Source organism: Vulpes lagopus, chromosome 13, assembly GCF_018345385.1.
Source record: "Vulpes lagopus strain Blue_001 chromosome 13, ASM1834538v1, whole genome shotgun sequence".
Lineage (NCBI taxonomy): Eukaryota > Metazoa > Chordata > Mammalia > Carnivora > Canidae > Vulpes > Vulpes lagopus.
The window spans coordinates 29,772,834-29,789,725 of NC_054836.1; the positions used below are offsets into that span (position 1 = coordinate 29,772,834).

General features: G+C 34.9%; 1 protein-coding gene across 2 annotated transcripts in view; it reads right to left on the reverse strand.

Annotated features, from left to right (window-relative positions):
- The window catches only part of AGMO (alkylglycerol monooxygenase), a 334,118-nt gene that overhangs the window by 158,831 nt on the left and 158,395 nt on the right, over window positions 1–16,892 (reverse strand). The window contains exons 6-10 of one of the 2 annotated variants that reach the window (XM_041727449.1): window positions 13,479–13,545; window positions 11,016–11,081; window positions 10,849–10,928; window positions 6,458–6,592; window positions 4,387–4,503 (exon numbers count right to left, since the gene is read on the reverse strand). In XM_041727449.1, the coding sequence (XP_041583383.1) occupies window positions 4,387–4,503; window positions 6,458–6,592; window positions 10,849–10,928; window positions 11,016–11,081; window positions 13,479–13,545 (465 nt within the window). The remainder of the gene's footprint in view (window positions 1–4,386; window positions 4,504–6,457; window positions 6,593–10,848; window positions 10,929–11,015; window positions 11,082–13,478; window positions 13,546–16,892) is intronic. The other variant, XM_041727450.1, reaches the window with a different exon arrangement.

A 16,892-nucleotide genomic window follows, 5' to 3' on the forward strand; every position in this document is an offset into this window, starting at 1 on the left:
ATTTTCATTTCAAATGTGTATTCATGATATCACCCCATGAACTGGACTCTGGCAGCTAAGGAATTGATTCCCCAAGCATTACCAAACCAAAATCAACATAGAAGTCTGTGGGTCATATCACTAAACCAAACACTATATATTTAAATGTATGCATTTCAAGTCTCAGTAAGAAAGGAATGTGCCTTTTACACTTTTGTGGTGGCCATCAAATTGCTTTTTTGACTCTCAAAGTTATTTATACAGAACATGCACACCTAAAACAAGTAAGTATTTATCTACTCTGGTATATGCATAAACAGAAAAGGCTGTGGGACCACAGCAGGATCCCCAATTACAAGTCAGCCACAACTTTTCTATGTGATTATTGGCTACAGTGAATCTGGAAAAAAAATATTGCTGTTGGATGTTAATGTCTTCATATGCTTTTAAACATCGCTGAGCCTAAAAAGGTACTACAGAATGTTACAAATAAGCAACTTCTTTTTTCCTAGTTGCACAGCATGTTTTTAGCAAAGAAAAACATGTGTGGGAAACAAGCAAATACACCTTTCAAAATTAATTTGTGTCAGGAACGAAGCTGTCTCCAACTCTAATTTCAGCCTGAAAAGGATTTCAACACTTGGCATTTCTCTTTGTCAATATATCTATACGAGTTTCTGCTTTTTATTGAGGTAGAAAAATCTTCTGAAGACTTGTTATCAGTTGCAACTTTTAATATACACTGTGTCTAGCTACATTTTTGCCCAGGAAGTACTTTCACATGCCTAGACCATCAAATATCTTGGTAAACTTAATGTGAAGGGTTTCTATTTCAAAATCAAAATGGATACATTTCTAATTTTGTTTCTATGAGTTGGTATAATTTATTTTGGGTTTTACTTAGTACAACTAAAAATTCAATAATGCAAACTGTACTCAACATTGATTAGTTTATAGAGAGTTAGATATTTAGACGTAGATGATCTAGCTTTTCTTCTGGTCTCATTCAACTATGGAAGCTCTATTCATACATGCATATTCCGGTCATTATTTAGGTGAAAAAAATTAAGATAACAAAGTAACTTAACGAAGTAATCAGTGATGGGTTACTTATGTCATACCTGAGTATTAGTCTATTATGGTAGTTTGATGTCTACACATGCATTGCTAAGAGTGATTTGGTTCATGCTGCTTTTAAGAAAACTTTACTACTAAAATAAATTCTTGGGTTCCGATTTTGTCTCATTTTGAAGCTAAAGACAACTGAACCCAGCACAACATAGAACTGATTTTATTAGTTGTAGTGCATATATGAAAGAGCAAACAATGAACCAGTATGTTTCCTACCACTCTGTTATCAAGAATTTCTGGTCACATTGCATCCTATTTCTTACTTTCATTTCACAAAATGAAAACTAGAATTTAATTCATTGTTTTCTGTTATACTCAAAAAAGTTAATTCAATATTTTACTATAGTTTTTGTACAAATATTGTCTTTCGACAGAGAGCACATATGAACTTGCCTATTGTTCAAAAATTGGGGTTACTACTTGTAACAATGCTAGCTTATTAGTTTTAAATGTAAAACCTATAAATACATATAAATAATACCAATCAGTAAGATCTTTAAATAAGGTTAAAAGTTAAAATGGGATTTCCTTAGTATATTATCCAGTGCTGTTTATAGTAACTTTCTGTAAACCTATTTTATTTAGTAGGACATACTGTGCCACACACTATTGACTGCCCAACCAGGAAATATCCCCCACTTCTTCTGTACTATTACTATGCTGATTTTGTCAAGGTATAAGCAAGGAATGTGCTCAGGAGGAAAGTGAACTCTTTATCCCCAGGGTATAAATTATGTCTGGTATATTTCATTCATGGTTAATTCATGAGCTGGTGTTAGTTATTGGTTCAGTGTGGACATGTGAATTACTCCTGAATAATGAGACATGAAAGGACATTTGCTGGGAAATATTCTGGGGCTTTTTTTCCTTCCTTTTTTTTAAGATTTTATTTATTTATTCATGAGACAGCAAGAGAGAGAGAGAGAGAGAGAGAGAGAGAGAGAGAGAAAGACAAAGACAGAGATACAGGCAGAGGGAGAAGCAGGCTCTATGCAGCGAGCCTAATGTGGGACTTGATCCTAGGACTCCAAGATCACGCCCTGGGCCGAAGGCAGGAGCTCAACTGCTGAGCCACTCAGGGATCCCCAAGATTTAATTTTCCCTCCTTCTTAAATAAATGAAATTTATAAGATGCTATAGAAGAAGAGAACTTGCTGCTTTTGGTCACAGTCTGTGAGCACTGAAATTGCTGTGATTACCTTATGATGATGAAAGCCAAAGGAATTATAGAAAAGCCTTTTTGGAAGCTCTACATGTTTGAACTGATGAACTAACCAAACCCAGAAATACCAGCCCCTGAATTTCCAGTTATATTTAAGACATATTTAATTGGATATTCTGTTTCATAGAGCAGATGATATCTAATCTTCTACTCACGTAATAGATAATTTAAGTAAAGGTATCCTACAGGGAAGTTTACATGTTACTATGCATTTTTAAGTGTTTAAAGAGTATTTTTTTGAAAACAAGTTTAAGCATATTTTTAAGCATATATTAATCATATAAGTGAGAAGATTTATAAGTATCTAATATTTGTTATTTTTGTCTATTCACATCTATTTCATTTTTTCTGTGTACTATCACTTAATTTTCTTTCAAGCTATTCTTTTCCTCTTCTCTGACCGTGAGGATCCTGTGGACCTTCTTCCCCCATTCATAGGATGATGACATTGATTGGTTCAGTGATATCCAGAACATCAGACTCCACCTTGGAGCCATCACTTCTGGGAATCTTGGTTTAGCAGTATTTAAAGCTAGAACTGCTGGTAGACATCTTGCCACCATGAAGGAGGAGAGTTTGTAGGAAAATCTGCACTAAGAAAAGCATAGTTGCAGAAAAGAATGAGGAAAGTTCCTGATAACATCATTTGACTCTTTGGGTCAACACTGCCTCAAGAAGAAATAGTCCCAAACTCTTCAGTCATATGAGTTAATGTATTTACCCTGGGTTGAATATCTCTCACATATAACCAGTGAGTCCTACCTAACACATTCAGTAATCTATTTCAAGTAGGCTTCCTTCTTAAAATTCACTAAATAGGATGTATGGAATAATTGTAATTGTTCTAGTGGAATTACTATATTAGGATTATTAAAATGGTATGTAATTATTAAAAATGATCCTATAGGGTTTATATATTAAATTATCAAAAGTAACTGTATAGTAGCCACATTTTTTTCTGCATATATTATTTATGAATGTCTATTAGCATGGAGTTTTCATGGACTGATATCTGTAAATAGCACAAACCTAGTCTTTGAAGAAAGTTAATTTGTTTTGGTTGAATTCACTGTCCACAAATCCCATTTGTATTCATTTATATTTTTTTTAATTCTGCCATCTTTTTTTTGTATTTTTCCACATTGTTCTTTATGCCTGAAGATAATTTGTCATGTTTTATTTATCTCATTATCTTTTAGCACTGTATAATGGGTCATCTTAAAAAAATGGATGACTCTATTAATTCAGTGAGACTCTTAATTTGCCTTTAAACTCCTATTTAAATCATCGACTTTCTCAGGTCTGTTATCAAATTTTTGTGTTCTACAAGTTTAATGTGATTATTTTTAAATATGCCCTATGATTTTTGATGGTCTTGTTTCTTAAGTTTTCATAATTTTCACATCTCTTCAATTTCATTTTTGGCTTCTTCAAACATATTAAATTTACTAAATTTATGTTTTACTTTAATTTTAAACATCTGTTGTTTTTGAGAGTTCAATTCTGTTTTGTCATTTTTGCTAATGCTTCATCGTGATGGCCTGCTTTCTCTCAGGTGTTTCTGTGCTGTTTAGCTCTGAGTTCATAATCATTGACATAATCTGTGGGAATACTCTGACACTCAAGTTTGAGGAGATTGCTCCAAGCATGTTTTGAACATGGTTCTATTAGACACACGAAACTTAATCTGAGAATACTTTAAACCATATTCTTGGTTTAGGTTTATAAATCCATGGTTAGTATTAGTCCAGGACCTATACTGGAGCGAAGGCTGGTTTGTGGTTAAAAATTCTCAGGTAAGACTTTTATTGTTTCTCCAATGCCGAATCAATATCATTAGCAAACCATCTGATAGATATTCTACATAGGAACACTTTAGATATAAATAATTAACTTTTACTTAATAGTCTAGGAGAATTAATTTATCTGTTTAAAAGGGAGATTTTCCAACATTAAAGTGGACGTTACAGAAAAAAATAGAGCACAGCTATAATATGAAGAGCAGATAATTTTCTCACAAAATTTCCTAGATACTTAAAATGGACACCACTTACAGCTTTATCTGCAAAGGTCTCTTCATAAAATGCTAGCATCAAAGCAAACTGCACAACTGCATACATCTTTAATAGATGGGACACAGATGATGAGAAGGGAACTTCTTTCCCCGTGACCTAGGAAGAAAGAAAAAAGATGTTCCTTTAATTGTTTCTTGGCTTATTCCTCTCATTGAAATTCACACTAAGTGAAAAGGAGATGCACAAAAAGAAAAGAAAAACTTTGCTATTTCTTTTATTTCCCCCCAAATGACTCTAATGCTATCTTTTTGGTTTTGGATAGAAAAACAAAAGTACAGAAACTCGTTTTTCATTTCAGAAGCATTATGATTTGATTTAGTCTGCTTTATAATAAACCAGTGTAAGAATTGAGTCATCAATATGTACCGATGATAAACAACCAAAATGAATATAAAAAGATGAAATACAAAATATGAATACAGAAATATGTCCATGATTACACATGAAAGTAAAGACAAAGAAAAAAAATGGGAAGTGATTCTAGTAATGGAGATAATCATGCCTTAAAGGGAAATATTGCTTTATTGGAAACAACTTTCCTAAGCTATAGAGTTTCTCAGAAATACTACAGTTCTACTTTTATAATGCATATTTAGGCACAACTATGTAGAATATTCACTTTGGATTATCTATTGAAAAATAGAAGGAATAAAAAATGGATCATAGTTAACTAAATTTTTGGGGCTGAAATAAGGAAATTATTTTCACCTATCAGTTTACTCATTGTTACATAACTAGTTATGAACAAAATTAAAAGCATCTGGGGAATATCAGCATAGCAGCTTTCATAATTGGATGAGAAAACATCCTTATTTAGATCAAGATTTTTGAAAAATAACAATATTCAAATAAAAACTGGATTTATTTCCTTGTAATACTGGCTAATTTTTTATACTCACAATCATCTTTAAAATCAACAATAGTTTACTCTTTCTATTGTTTTTAGATTACTATTAATGACAATTATTAAAATAAGGAATCACAATATGTATCCCAAGGATTGGAAAGAAATTCCTTCTTATCACCTCTATACAAAGAATTCCAGATTAAAACTGAATTTTTCATTGGTTTTCCAGGGTTTTAAATCTCCACTTCACTTGCTTTTGGGTTTTAATATGATTTCTGAATTTAATGCTACTACTACTCTACTACAGAATGGATAAAGTTATGGTCTAATTTAATAACCATATCACCTTGGTATGATTTTAGACTTTCCATTCTAGAGACTTTGTTTCTTTCTTTAATTTCAGTATAGTTACCACACAATGTTACATTAGTTTCAAGTGTACAACTTGGTGATTTGATTAATTTATACCTTATGGTATGTTCACCACAAGTATAGCTACCATCTATCTTGATATACTGCTATTACAATATCATCAACTATATTCTTTATGCTGTGACTTTTATTCCTGTAACTTACTCATTTCATAACTAGAAGTCTGTATCTTTCAGGCCCCTCCAGTCATTGGCTGTACTTATTTACATTCCCATCAACAGCATATGGGAGATTCTTCTTCTCTACATCCTCACCAACACTTGTTATTTCTTGTCTTTTTTATTTTAGCCATTCTATCAGGTGTAAGGTGGTATCTCATTGTGGTTTTGGTTTGCATTTGCCTGATTATTAGTGATGTTGACCATCTCTTCATTTTTTTTCATGAACATAATTAAGGCTACACTGAATCATCTCTAAGGCTCCCTCCATCTCTAGTGTTTTAGAATTTTGTGACCAAGGGACATGTGTTTGCATTGTTTTTGCATTACATAAATACTCTTTGCTATATGTTTGAGTGGATCTGAAAACTAGTCTCTGCTGTTCTGTTCCCCAAACCATGCTCCCAAGTAAGAGGCAGTGTCTGACTGGGAGAAGTCCCCACTCTAATTTGGCCCCTAGGTGGTTTCCACTCAGCAGGTTGTGAACCAGAGAGCAGTATCTGCCTAAGAGAACATTTTTTTTTTTTTCACATCTGCATGAAGTCAACAGGCTGGCTGTAGACCTGGCAATATGATGCTAATCTTCACCATCACTAACATGAACTCAATTTACCTCTGGGATTTCTTCACTTAGTCCAAGTCTTGGTTTACCTGGACCCCATCCTGGTCCTTTAAATATGACAGAAAACTTATTGAAGAATCCAGGTGTGGCCCAGAATGTAGTCCATATGTAAACTAAATGGTGAAACTAGAAGAATAAAAATATGGCTTATTTAAAATAAGATAAATTCATAACAAAAATATTAATTGATTATATAATTGATTATACATTTTATTTATTTTTCAATGTGATTTATTTATTTGTTTCTGTAATATATGGGTTATGTGCAATTTGGTTAATGTAGATTAACATACATTTGCATTCCAAATTGTAATTCACTCTACTCATTCTGTGTCCTTTAAGCTTAAATGTGTTCTTTCAATATTTCTGAAGCTCCACAAAATTATAATTTTGAAATTATAAAAGAGGACAACTGTTTAGAAAATTGGCAAAATAGAAAAAATGTCTTTGTTTCCAATGGAATTAACTTAGCAGCTTGGGCACTTGACATCCATGTTTAATGATATTATTTCTGAAGTCTTGCTATATGGATATTAAGAGGTTGAACATGGAAACATATTACATATTTAAAAATAGTCTTTAGGGGATCCCTGGGTGGCTCAGTGGTTTAGTACCTGCCTTCAGCCCAGGGCATGATCCTGGAGTCTGGGGATCGAGTCCCACATCAGGCTCCCTGCATGGAGCCTGCTTCTCCCTCTGCCTGTGTCTCTGCCTCTCTCTCTCTCTCTCTCTCTCTCTCTCTCATGAATAAATAAATAAAAATTTAAAAAATAGTCCTTTAATTACTGTATTGAGTTGTAGATAATCGTGTCTATAATTAATGGAAAATATTCCAGTCCATTTCTTACTCTTATTGCAGAAATCCATATTCTGTAAATAACATTGTACGTTTAACAAGTACAGAAGTTAAAAGTAGGCTCAAATATGAGAAGTATTTGGTAAATATCAGCTAATGGGTAATTAGCTATGTATTCCATACATATTATAATAATGTATCATTGGATTTAAAAATAGTCCTAGAGCTATAAACTCTAAAGCTGACTTCTATTATAAGTGAAATAATAAATTAATGTAGAAAGGAGTTCTGGCTCTATGAGAATTTGTGGTCTTACTAGCATTTTCACTGTCTCTTAAATAAATTAAACTGCTAGGATAATAAAAATGGTTTTAAAACTGCTTGAAACATTACAATAAGAAATCTGAAACAATTAATGAGTAATGTAGGTTTTAGCAGAGCAGCTTTTCCGGAAAAGGGAACTGTCAGATGGAAATTTATCCTGGGCCTTAATAATAAAAATAATAATAATAATAATACACAATGTAATGTGCTTAAGAGTTATAACATATATTAATATACTTATCTCTTGTGTTATTTTGAAAACTTTATTTTATTTACTTATTTATTTATTTTAGAGAAAGAGTGAGCACAGTGAGGGGGACGGGCTGAGGGAGGACAGAACCGCAAGTAGGCTTTCTGCTGAGCATGGAGCCCGATGCAGGGCTGGTTCCCAGGACCCTAAGATCATGACTGAGTCAAAACCCAAAATCCGCCATTCAACCCACCGAGCCACCTAGATGCCTCTAACTGCACATTATTGCTCTCATCCTAGACACAGGCTATGAAAAATGCATGGCAACGTTTTTAAATAAGAAGTACTTTCTTATTTATTTGCTTTCCAATGCTCTGAAACTCCTGGATTCCAAAGGAGAGCAAAGTGAGTGTCCTATGCCTTATAATAAAGGGGGGAAGAACCCTCTCCCAACTAGTGGGGGCCATCCTACTTACTTTTTTAAAAAATATATTTTATTTAAATTCCGTTTGCCAACATATAGTATAACATTCAGTGCTCATCCCATCAAGTGCCCTACTTAATGTCTATCACCCAGTTATCGTATGCCCCACCCACCTTCTGCAACCCTTTGTTTCCCAGAGTTAGGAGTCTTTCATGGTTTGTCTTTCTCTCTAATTTTCCCCACTCATCCTACTTGCTTTTGATGCCTCTGAGGGAAAGGTGAGAAATTTATCTGAATATAAAGGAATGCAAGTAAGAGTAAGTATATGTTTTGTAGGGTCAGGAACTCTTAATTCACACAACATGCCCATATGACATTTTCACAATGTAAGTGAGCCTAGAAGCCTATACCTTACACACAGTTGTGATAACAAAATGCTTATATGAGGGCAGAGGCCTGGGGCACTGAACCTGACAGAGATACACAGTGGTCGCTCATAAATATTGTGACTGTCTAAATATTGTGTAACTCCTAATTATGTAACTCCTTGTATGGCTCATGGTGTGTAATTTTCTGTTTCCCATTCTGTTTCAGATATGAGCTCCTTTTCTTCAGCAGAAGTGTACACTCCCAAAGCCTTGCTACATAGAGGATCAGCCAGGGAACAAAAGGTTCAGCATCTCCCAGGAGCTTGTTAGAAATACAGAATGTTGGACACACTTCAGACCTACTGCACAGAATCTACACATTAATAAGATCCTCTCATGATTCACATGCACATGAAATTTTTTTTAAAGATCTTATTTATTTATTCATGAGAGACACAGGGGGAGAGGCAGAAACACAGGCAGAGGGAGAAGCAGGGTCTCTGTGGGGAGCCTGATGTGGGTCTCGATCCCAGGACCCTGGGATTATGACCTGAGGCAAAGGCAGATACTTAACCACTGAGCCACCCAGGCATCCCTGCACATGAAATTTCAAAGGCTCCATCCCAGAGGACAGAGACCAAGTAGGCTATTTCCTTTTTAATGTCCTTATTATAGAGATAAGACTACACCAAGTTAAAAGGTAGCTCTCAACGTATTAAGTTTTTTAAAAAGATTTTATTTATTTATTTGACAGAGAGAGACTGAGAAAGAGAGAGAGAGAGAGAGAGCAGAAACAGGGGGAGTGGCAGGCAGAGGGAGAGGGAGAAGCAGGCTCCCCCTGGAGCCTGGAGCCTGGAGCCTGGAGCCTAATGCGGGACTCAATCCCAGGACCCCAGGATCATAACCTGAGCTGAAGGCAGACACTCAACTGACTGGGCCACCCAGATGCCCCTCAATGTATTATTTTAAAATTGATTTCAATTCTATAAAATTTCTTACTAAGAAAGTACTCTGAAATATTTGTTAATCTTCCCCTGAGAGATATATTTTTAATAATGCCCAACATAGAGATAGAAATGGCCTATAGTTGAGAAGGAAGAAAATAAATAATTAACTGTTCTCTTTTGAAGTAGTGAGATAAAAATATCTTTCATTTGAAAAATGGAGGCAATTTGTGATGGCTTTTTCTGTAAATAGGCAGCACAGTGCAAAAGTTAAATTAAGGAAGGCAAGTCTTGGGCTTGGCCTGCAACCCTCTTTGGTTAAGCTTGCTGTATGTAGCTGGTTAACTTATTTAAAACCTGGCAATTTCATTTTCATCCTCTAAAAAATGAGAATAAAAAGAATCACTGTTTCATAAGATTTTAGTAAAGTCTACATTAAACATTTATGCTGAGGCATTAGCAATACCCTGCACATAGTAAAATCTCAATAAATGTCACTTTCTTATTTTAAATTTCTTAAAAAATTTTAAGACAGAGGTTCAGAAAACAGACCTCACATGAACCTATAATTTCCTCCCTTACTGAATGCTGTAAACCCAACCATATACAGAGCTGTCACTGGCTGACCTCTTCAGTTTTTCAAGCATTCTTATCTTTTTCTCATTTACTAGTTCCTAACCCCAGGAGTGTTTGTGGTGGTCCATTGCTGACGAATCGGAGCTTCACAGACATTCTTCATTTCTCTAGTGCCAGCCATTGAGATCAGTGAACAACTAATACCACATGTCTAACAGAAAACGGGTCCAGTGCAACAACTCTTAGCAGGTGAGGTAATGTGCAGACCTAACCAGCTTGTAATAGTTCCTGACATCTAGGTCCAAGAAGAGTAGGGCAAAGGCCTCATGTTGAATTTCTAACCAGAGTCATGCAGCCTTAAAGCAAATATTTTTTCTTACTGTGGTATCAGCCTTAATTATGCATTTACTACTGCTCCTTCTGAATACATGAATATATTTCAGGTCAGTTCTGAGAAAGGATATGTTTGCTAAAGCACTATTTTAAAAAAATTCTCGGTAGTAGATATATTTAAGAGATCTTGTAATGAGTTGTTTTCAAGTGTATTTTGCCCAATTTGATTAGAGATTTTGTTTGAGTGCCAGAATTATTTCCAATTGCTTTTATGGTTAAAAAAACAAAACAAAACAAAAAAAAACAAAAAAAAATCTTTATTTTCAGGATAGTGTAATGTACTTTCACCTTTCAACAATTGATCTTTTTTTTAACTATAAGATTTATGAAAGGATATAATCAATTCAGACAGAATAAAATCAGTTACCTGCACCTGGAATGGTTCAAATGTATTTATGGGATGTGTTAGACCATATACAACTTTTTCATTTTCTGCCTCGAATGTCCCTGGAAGATAAACAGGATATGATCTTTGATTCCCTGTGAGTTAAGGAGCTAGGTTACTATTTTTAAATTAATATACATTTTACTTACCAAAAATTCTGTCCCATATGATAAGAACGCCAGCATAATTTTTGTCTATGCAATAACGGTTTCTGCCTATGAAACAAAATGTTTTTTAAAAGAGTTTTTTTGAAATATGAAATTATGCTTTTGAGACATCTTATTGTATTTTAGAACCCATTCACAGAATTAAGACTTATGCAACAAAATGATTTTCCTAGGAATATCTTTTCACTGACAATCAGATTATTTGCTAGTCAACTACTTTTTTGTATTTCTTTTTGAATTAATTTTACTAAAAATATCAAAGAATTCCTTAAAACTACATATATTTAGAATTATCCTAGATTTTAAAAAATGGTTTTAGAAATCTGGAATCATTCTAAGTAATTTTACTTAAAACTATCAAAAAGTAATAATTAAAAATTAGGGGGCCCTGGTGGCTCAGCGGTTTGGTGCCACCAGGGTAGGATCCTGGAGACCTAGGATGGAGTCCCATGTCAGGTTCCCTGCATGGAGCCTGCTTCTCCCTCTGCCTGTGTCTCTGCCTCCCTCTCTCTCCCTCATGAATGAATAAATAAAAATCTTTAAAAAATTTAACCCAGAAAAAAGGCAATACAAAAATAAGATATATATATATATATATATATATATATATATATATATATATATATATTTAAGTGAGTTGTTATCTCTACCCCTTTTCTCTACATCTTTTCCAGGAAGAAAATTTTCTACTTGGAATGAGACTTTACTGTTTTGTTTTTTTTTTTAAATCATAAAAGACATGAGTGAAAATTAAATTACCCTGATTATTTTTATTAACTCAAAACATATATTTTTTTTCTGCTCCAAAGTATTCAAATTATAATTTAAATGGAACTGGCTGGGCATAGTTCCTTTAATGATTAAAAAATGCATAAATAGATACAACCATATTCCCATGAGCGTAAATCAAGGGGATCAAGCCATTGCTCCAACAAACTCAACTGTCTTTATGTGTCATTTCTTTACATGCCTTTACATACATGCAAATACATGTTTGAAAATGAAGACACAAGAGACAGGGTAGCCCACCCCTAAAGTCCCAACTCCAAAATGTTTGGCATAAAATGTTAGTAGTGCTGAGGCTGAGGAACCCAGATATAAAACAGTATGAGTGGCAAGTGCCCGGAAGTGAAACAGAGGACACTAGCAACTGTTTCTTCTTCAATTCTGACTTATTCTTCTCCACTCCTTACTTTGCCTTTTATATGAAGGGTACCTGTCCTGTACAGTATATAACCCTTGGCCTCTCCAGACCTTCACTAGCAGTCCCCTTGGGTTGGGGAATGCCTGTGGAGTTTGGATTTTTTTTTTTTTTTAGAAGGCAGAGGGTGGGGGCAGAGTGAAAAAGAGAGAATGGATCAGGGGTGAGGAGGGAAGAAGGCAAGAGAGAATTTTAAGCAGGCTTCATGGCCAAGCGAGGAGGCTGTCATGGGGCTGATCCCACAATCTTGAGATCATGCCCTGAGCCAAAATCAAGAGTCAGATGCTTAACCAGCTGAGCCCACTCAGGCACCCCAGGAAAGGCCTATGGAGATTGGAAAAGGAAACTGTGTGCAGCCTGATTCTGTCCTCTCTCTTCCTTGGTGGGGGAGGGTGGCTTATGCTTCCACTCTGCTCCATCCAGGAGGAAATGGACTCATCTGTTGGGAAGGCAGGCCTAACTATGATGCCTGGAAACTTACAAAAGAACAACCATATTTATTATTTTATTACTGTCTTCCTACCCTCGACATTGTGTTTGTGAGATTTATTTAGGTCATCCTGAATTGCAACAGCCTGGACATTTTTATTGCTATATAATTCCCCATTACATGCATGGTCTACAATTTCTATGTTCTACTGTGATAAGTATTTAACTTTTTTTCAATTACAAATAATGCTGTTACGCACATTCTTGTACAGGTCTTTGGGTATACACATGTAAACATTTCTTGCTGTCTTTATTTATTTATTTATTTATTTTTTCTTGCTGTCTTTAAACATTAGGCAGGAGCCACATGGGATTTTTTCTTTGTCAGACTATTGTAGCTCACAGAATTTAGGCAAGAAAGTTAATTGCTACTTATTAGGCTTTCTTGAAATCCCAACAATTTTCAAGACCAGAGCTTTCTGGCTGGATATAGGAATGATCCTCAGCATAGGGTCAGAAAGTGACATTCAACTGGCTCCTTAAATGTAGAAAGTGTGCATCACCTCAGGTGGTTAACTTGTTTTGTTTTCCATTGCAACAAGGAGATCTAGACAAAAAGGAAAATCCAAGAAAGGTGTTTTTTTTTTCCTCCCTCCAATCTTTGCTTTGGAAATGAGGCTTATCCTGGTGAAGTGGAAGAAAGATATCTATGTATACAATGAATGGTGACTATGCTGATTAATTGTGATGAAAAGATATAAAATAATACTGTTCTTAAAGAAATGAAGAAGGAAAAAAAAATAAAATTTCCTTACCATGATGAACTCTATGATGGCTAGGAGTATTAATAATCAGTTCCAAAGGACCAAGGTTATTGATGACCTGTTTAAAACAAAACCAATATTTATATTTATACACATAGGTATCAATTAATGGGTCTAAAAATACACATTAAAAGACCACTCAGGTTAAGAGATATTTCAAGTTTCAAGGTTAGTAACAGAGTCAGAATAAGTTCCTATACTTCCTGGTATTCACATAAAATTAATAATAAGCTTCAGGGGGCTCGGTGGCTTAGTCAGTTAGGCATTGGACTCTTGATTTTGGCTCAGGTCATGATCTCAGGGTCATGAGATTAAGCCCAGTTTTGGGCCCAATCTGCACATGGAGCCTGCTTAAGATTTTTCTCTGTCTTCCTATGCTCTCCTTCCCCCCCAAATCTTGTGTGCATATGCACGCTCTCTCTCTCAAGTAAATAAATAAATAACAATACGTTTCTAACTCTATATTGAGAGGCAGTATAATAGTAGACAAGTTAAGAGTTCGGCTGACTAAATTTAGTTCCTTAAAACTCCATTTATTACTTTGTGATCTTGGAAAACAATTTAAGTTTTTTATAACTCAGCTTCCTCATATATAAAATGGAAACATTAAAAAATATCTACATAAGAACATTCTGAATATTACAAACAGTACAGGGGAATCCCTGGGTAGCTCAGTGGTTGAGCGCCTGCCTTTGGCCCAGGGTGTGATCCTGGAGTCCTGGGATTAAGTCCCACATCGGGCTCCCTGCGTGGAGCCTGCTTCTCCCTCTGCCTGTGTTTCTGTCTCTCTCTCTCTCTCTCTCTCTCTGTCTCTTATGAATAAATAAATAAAAATCTTTAAATTAAAAAAATAACTACAGTATTTATATACTTCCACTGTCAAGGCACACCTCTCAGGTCTCATGTCATTTCACATTCTTCACCTTTCAGCTGTGTCTTGATGAGTTATGGTAACTAGCGCACAACTAGGGAAGGGAAAACATATATTACATTTGCTTTCTGGTTAGTTGAAAGTTAGTTTCACCCAATATTTAGTCATGTAGCAGCAGCTTACTATTACAATTGTTAACTACTATATTAGGGTGATTCTGCTTATTCAAATATAATCCTGAATGGTCTTTTACCTATAGATGAACCACCTTTGAGTCCATTTTAGAGGTACAATTAGAAGTCAAATATATAAAGGGCCCTGTTTTGTTTTTTGTGGATTTTTGTTTGTATGTTTGTTTTTGCAATTAAGGACCCTTCAAAATGTGGTTTATAACTCTTTAATGTTCTCTCTCAACATTTCTCAGTAAGGACCCCCATGTCAGAGTCTACAAATTGTAAGGAGTGTAGGAAGGAGGTCGGTGACATAAAAAAAGAACAGCAGGTCATATATGAGACAGTTGGTGTGCTAAGTAATGAATGTTAAGCAATATGGGAACCCTTTTAATTTTAATTACATTATTCTTCCATCAGTCATGGCAGATACTAGAATGTTTACTTTAATTACAGTCTTAATGGCATCTAATGACAAAATCAATATACTGTTATATTTTAAGAAATTACTCATCTTTAGAGTTAATTCCCATTTAGAGAATATATGAGGAATAAGGAATACGTTAAATGACGCTTAAGGGGAGAAACATCCTCTGACAATCATGACACCGACACGAATTGGCAACAAGTCAGTGGTATAGGGAAAAGAGAGATGCGACTGCTCAAGAAAAAAAAAAAGATATTAAAGTTACATAATACCCAAATGGAGTGTGGCAATCTTGTTTTGAATACTAACTTGAACCAAACAAAAAAGACATTTTATAGGCAATGAGGGTTAGACAATGATTATATACAGGGTTATTATATGGTAAATAATACTGTTTTTATTGCAAATTATGTTGGAGTTGTCATAGTGTAAGAAGATCTAATTGTTTTCTTTAGAGTTCTTTAACATGAGACCTATGTTTTATAAAATACTTGGCAATGAATGAAGAAAAAGAAAAAAGGATAACTAGTGAAAATAATAAAAATCATAATGATTTTTAAAAAGATTTTATGTACTTACTTGAGAGAAAGCATGAGACAGCACAGCAGGGGGGTGGGGAGAGGGAGAAGCAGAGTCCTCACTGAACAGGGACCCTGATGAGGACTTGATCCCAGGACCTGGGATCATGACCTGAACCAAAAGCAGATGCTTAACTGACTGAGCCACCCAGATGCCCCCAAAATGATTTTTTAATTGAAATGACAGATATACATAAGTGCATTCTATTATTTTCTTTACTTTTCTGAATGTTTGAAAATTTTCAAGATTAAATTTTAAATAAATTACTACTCTAGTAATACACAGTGATGCTCTGTTAGCCAGTTGAAAATATGAATAGATCTCTAAAGTCCCAAACAAATTTCTAGATTGTAACTCTTTATATAGTGGGGTTTAATCATTTTTTGACAATCTCTGACAGATATTAAAACACCCAGTTAAAAAAAAAAAAAGCACCCAGTTAAAAATTGCTCTGCAAAGGTGAACAGCTGCAGTAGTCACGCTATCCTCAGCTTGTCGGGTCCTGTATGCTCTGGAGGTGGAAATTGCAGCAACATTTCCACATGGCAGCACTGTATCTCTCCACAGGGCAGGTGCCACCGTAATCTCCTTCTTAAACCCATTGTTTACACACTTGAAAATAGCAGTCCTTGCCTTCCATACTGTTGCCAAACTTCTAAGGAATTATCAGTTTCCATTATGGAACAGATAGAAATGTTTATGTGCAAAGGATATAAAATATTTTGTGTCCTACATTGATTTAACCTCCTTCCCTCTGTCCCTTTCTTCTTTGCCTCCCTCCTCCCTCCTCTCTCACTCTCTCTCTCTCTTTTTTTATCCTGAAATTTTATCACTATTTTAAAATTATTTCCATGAGAAATATACTATGAGCTCCAAACAATGGACTTTTTGGTTAACCCATAGAACAGAATTCATTTATATCCAAAGAACTATCTGTATTTTTTAATTCCAGGAGTCCAAAATACTGTGAATTTGTAGCACTTATATCAGACTACATTCCTATCAAATAAGCCACAAAAGGTATTATCTCAAAAATATATTACTAATGGCCAAGGATTGGGAGGGGAGTAAGTACTCCCTGTATTTTATTGGACTCCATTGCTTTGTACTTGGTGGGAAAATATTTGTTAAGAAGAAAAATGGTGATGGATAGAGAACAAGAAAGTGGGGTTTCTCAGCAGTCAGAACATTGAAATCTGATGCTCTGTTCGGGCTTTGTATCTCTGGCAGAGAACCAGATGGAAAAGGAGAAAACCATTTTATCCTTGTTTGTCTCTTTGGTGCCTAACATATGTTACAAAAACAGACAACAAAAGGGGGTGGAGGAGTACACTGACCAGCTTCTGCTACCCAGATGC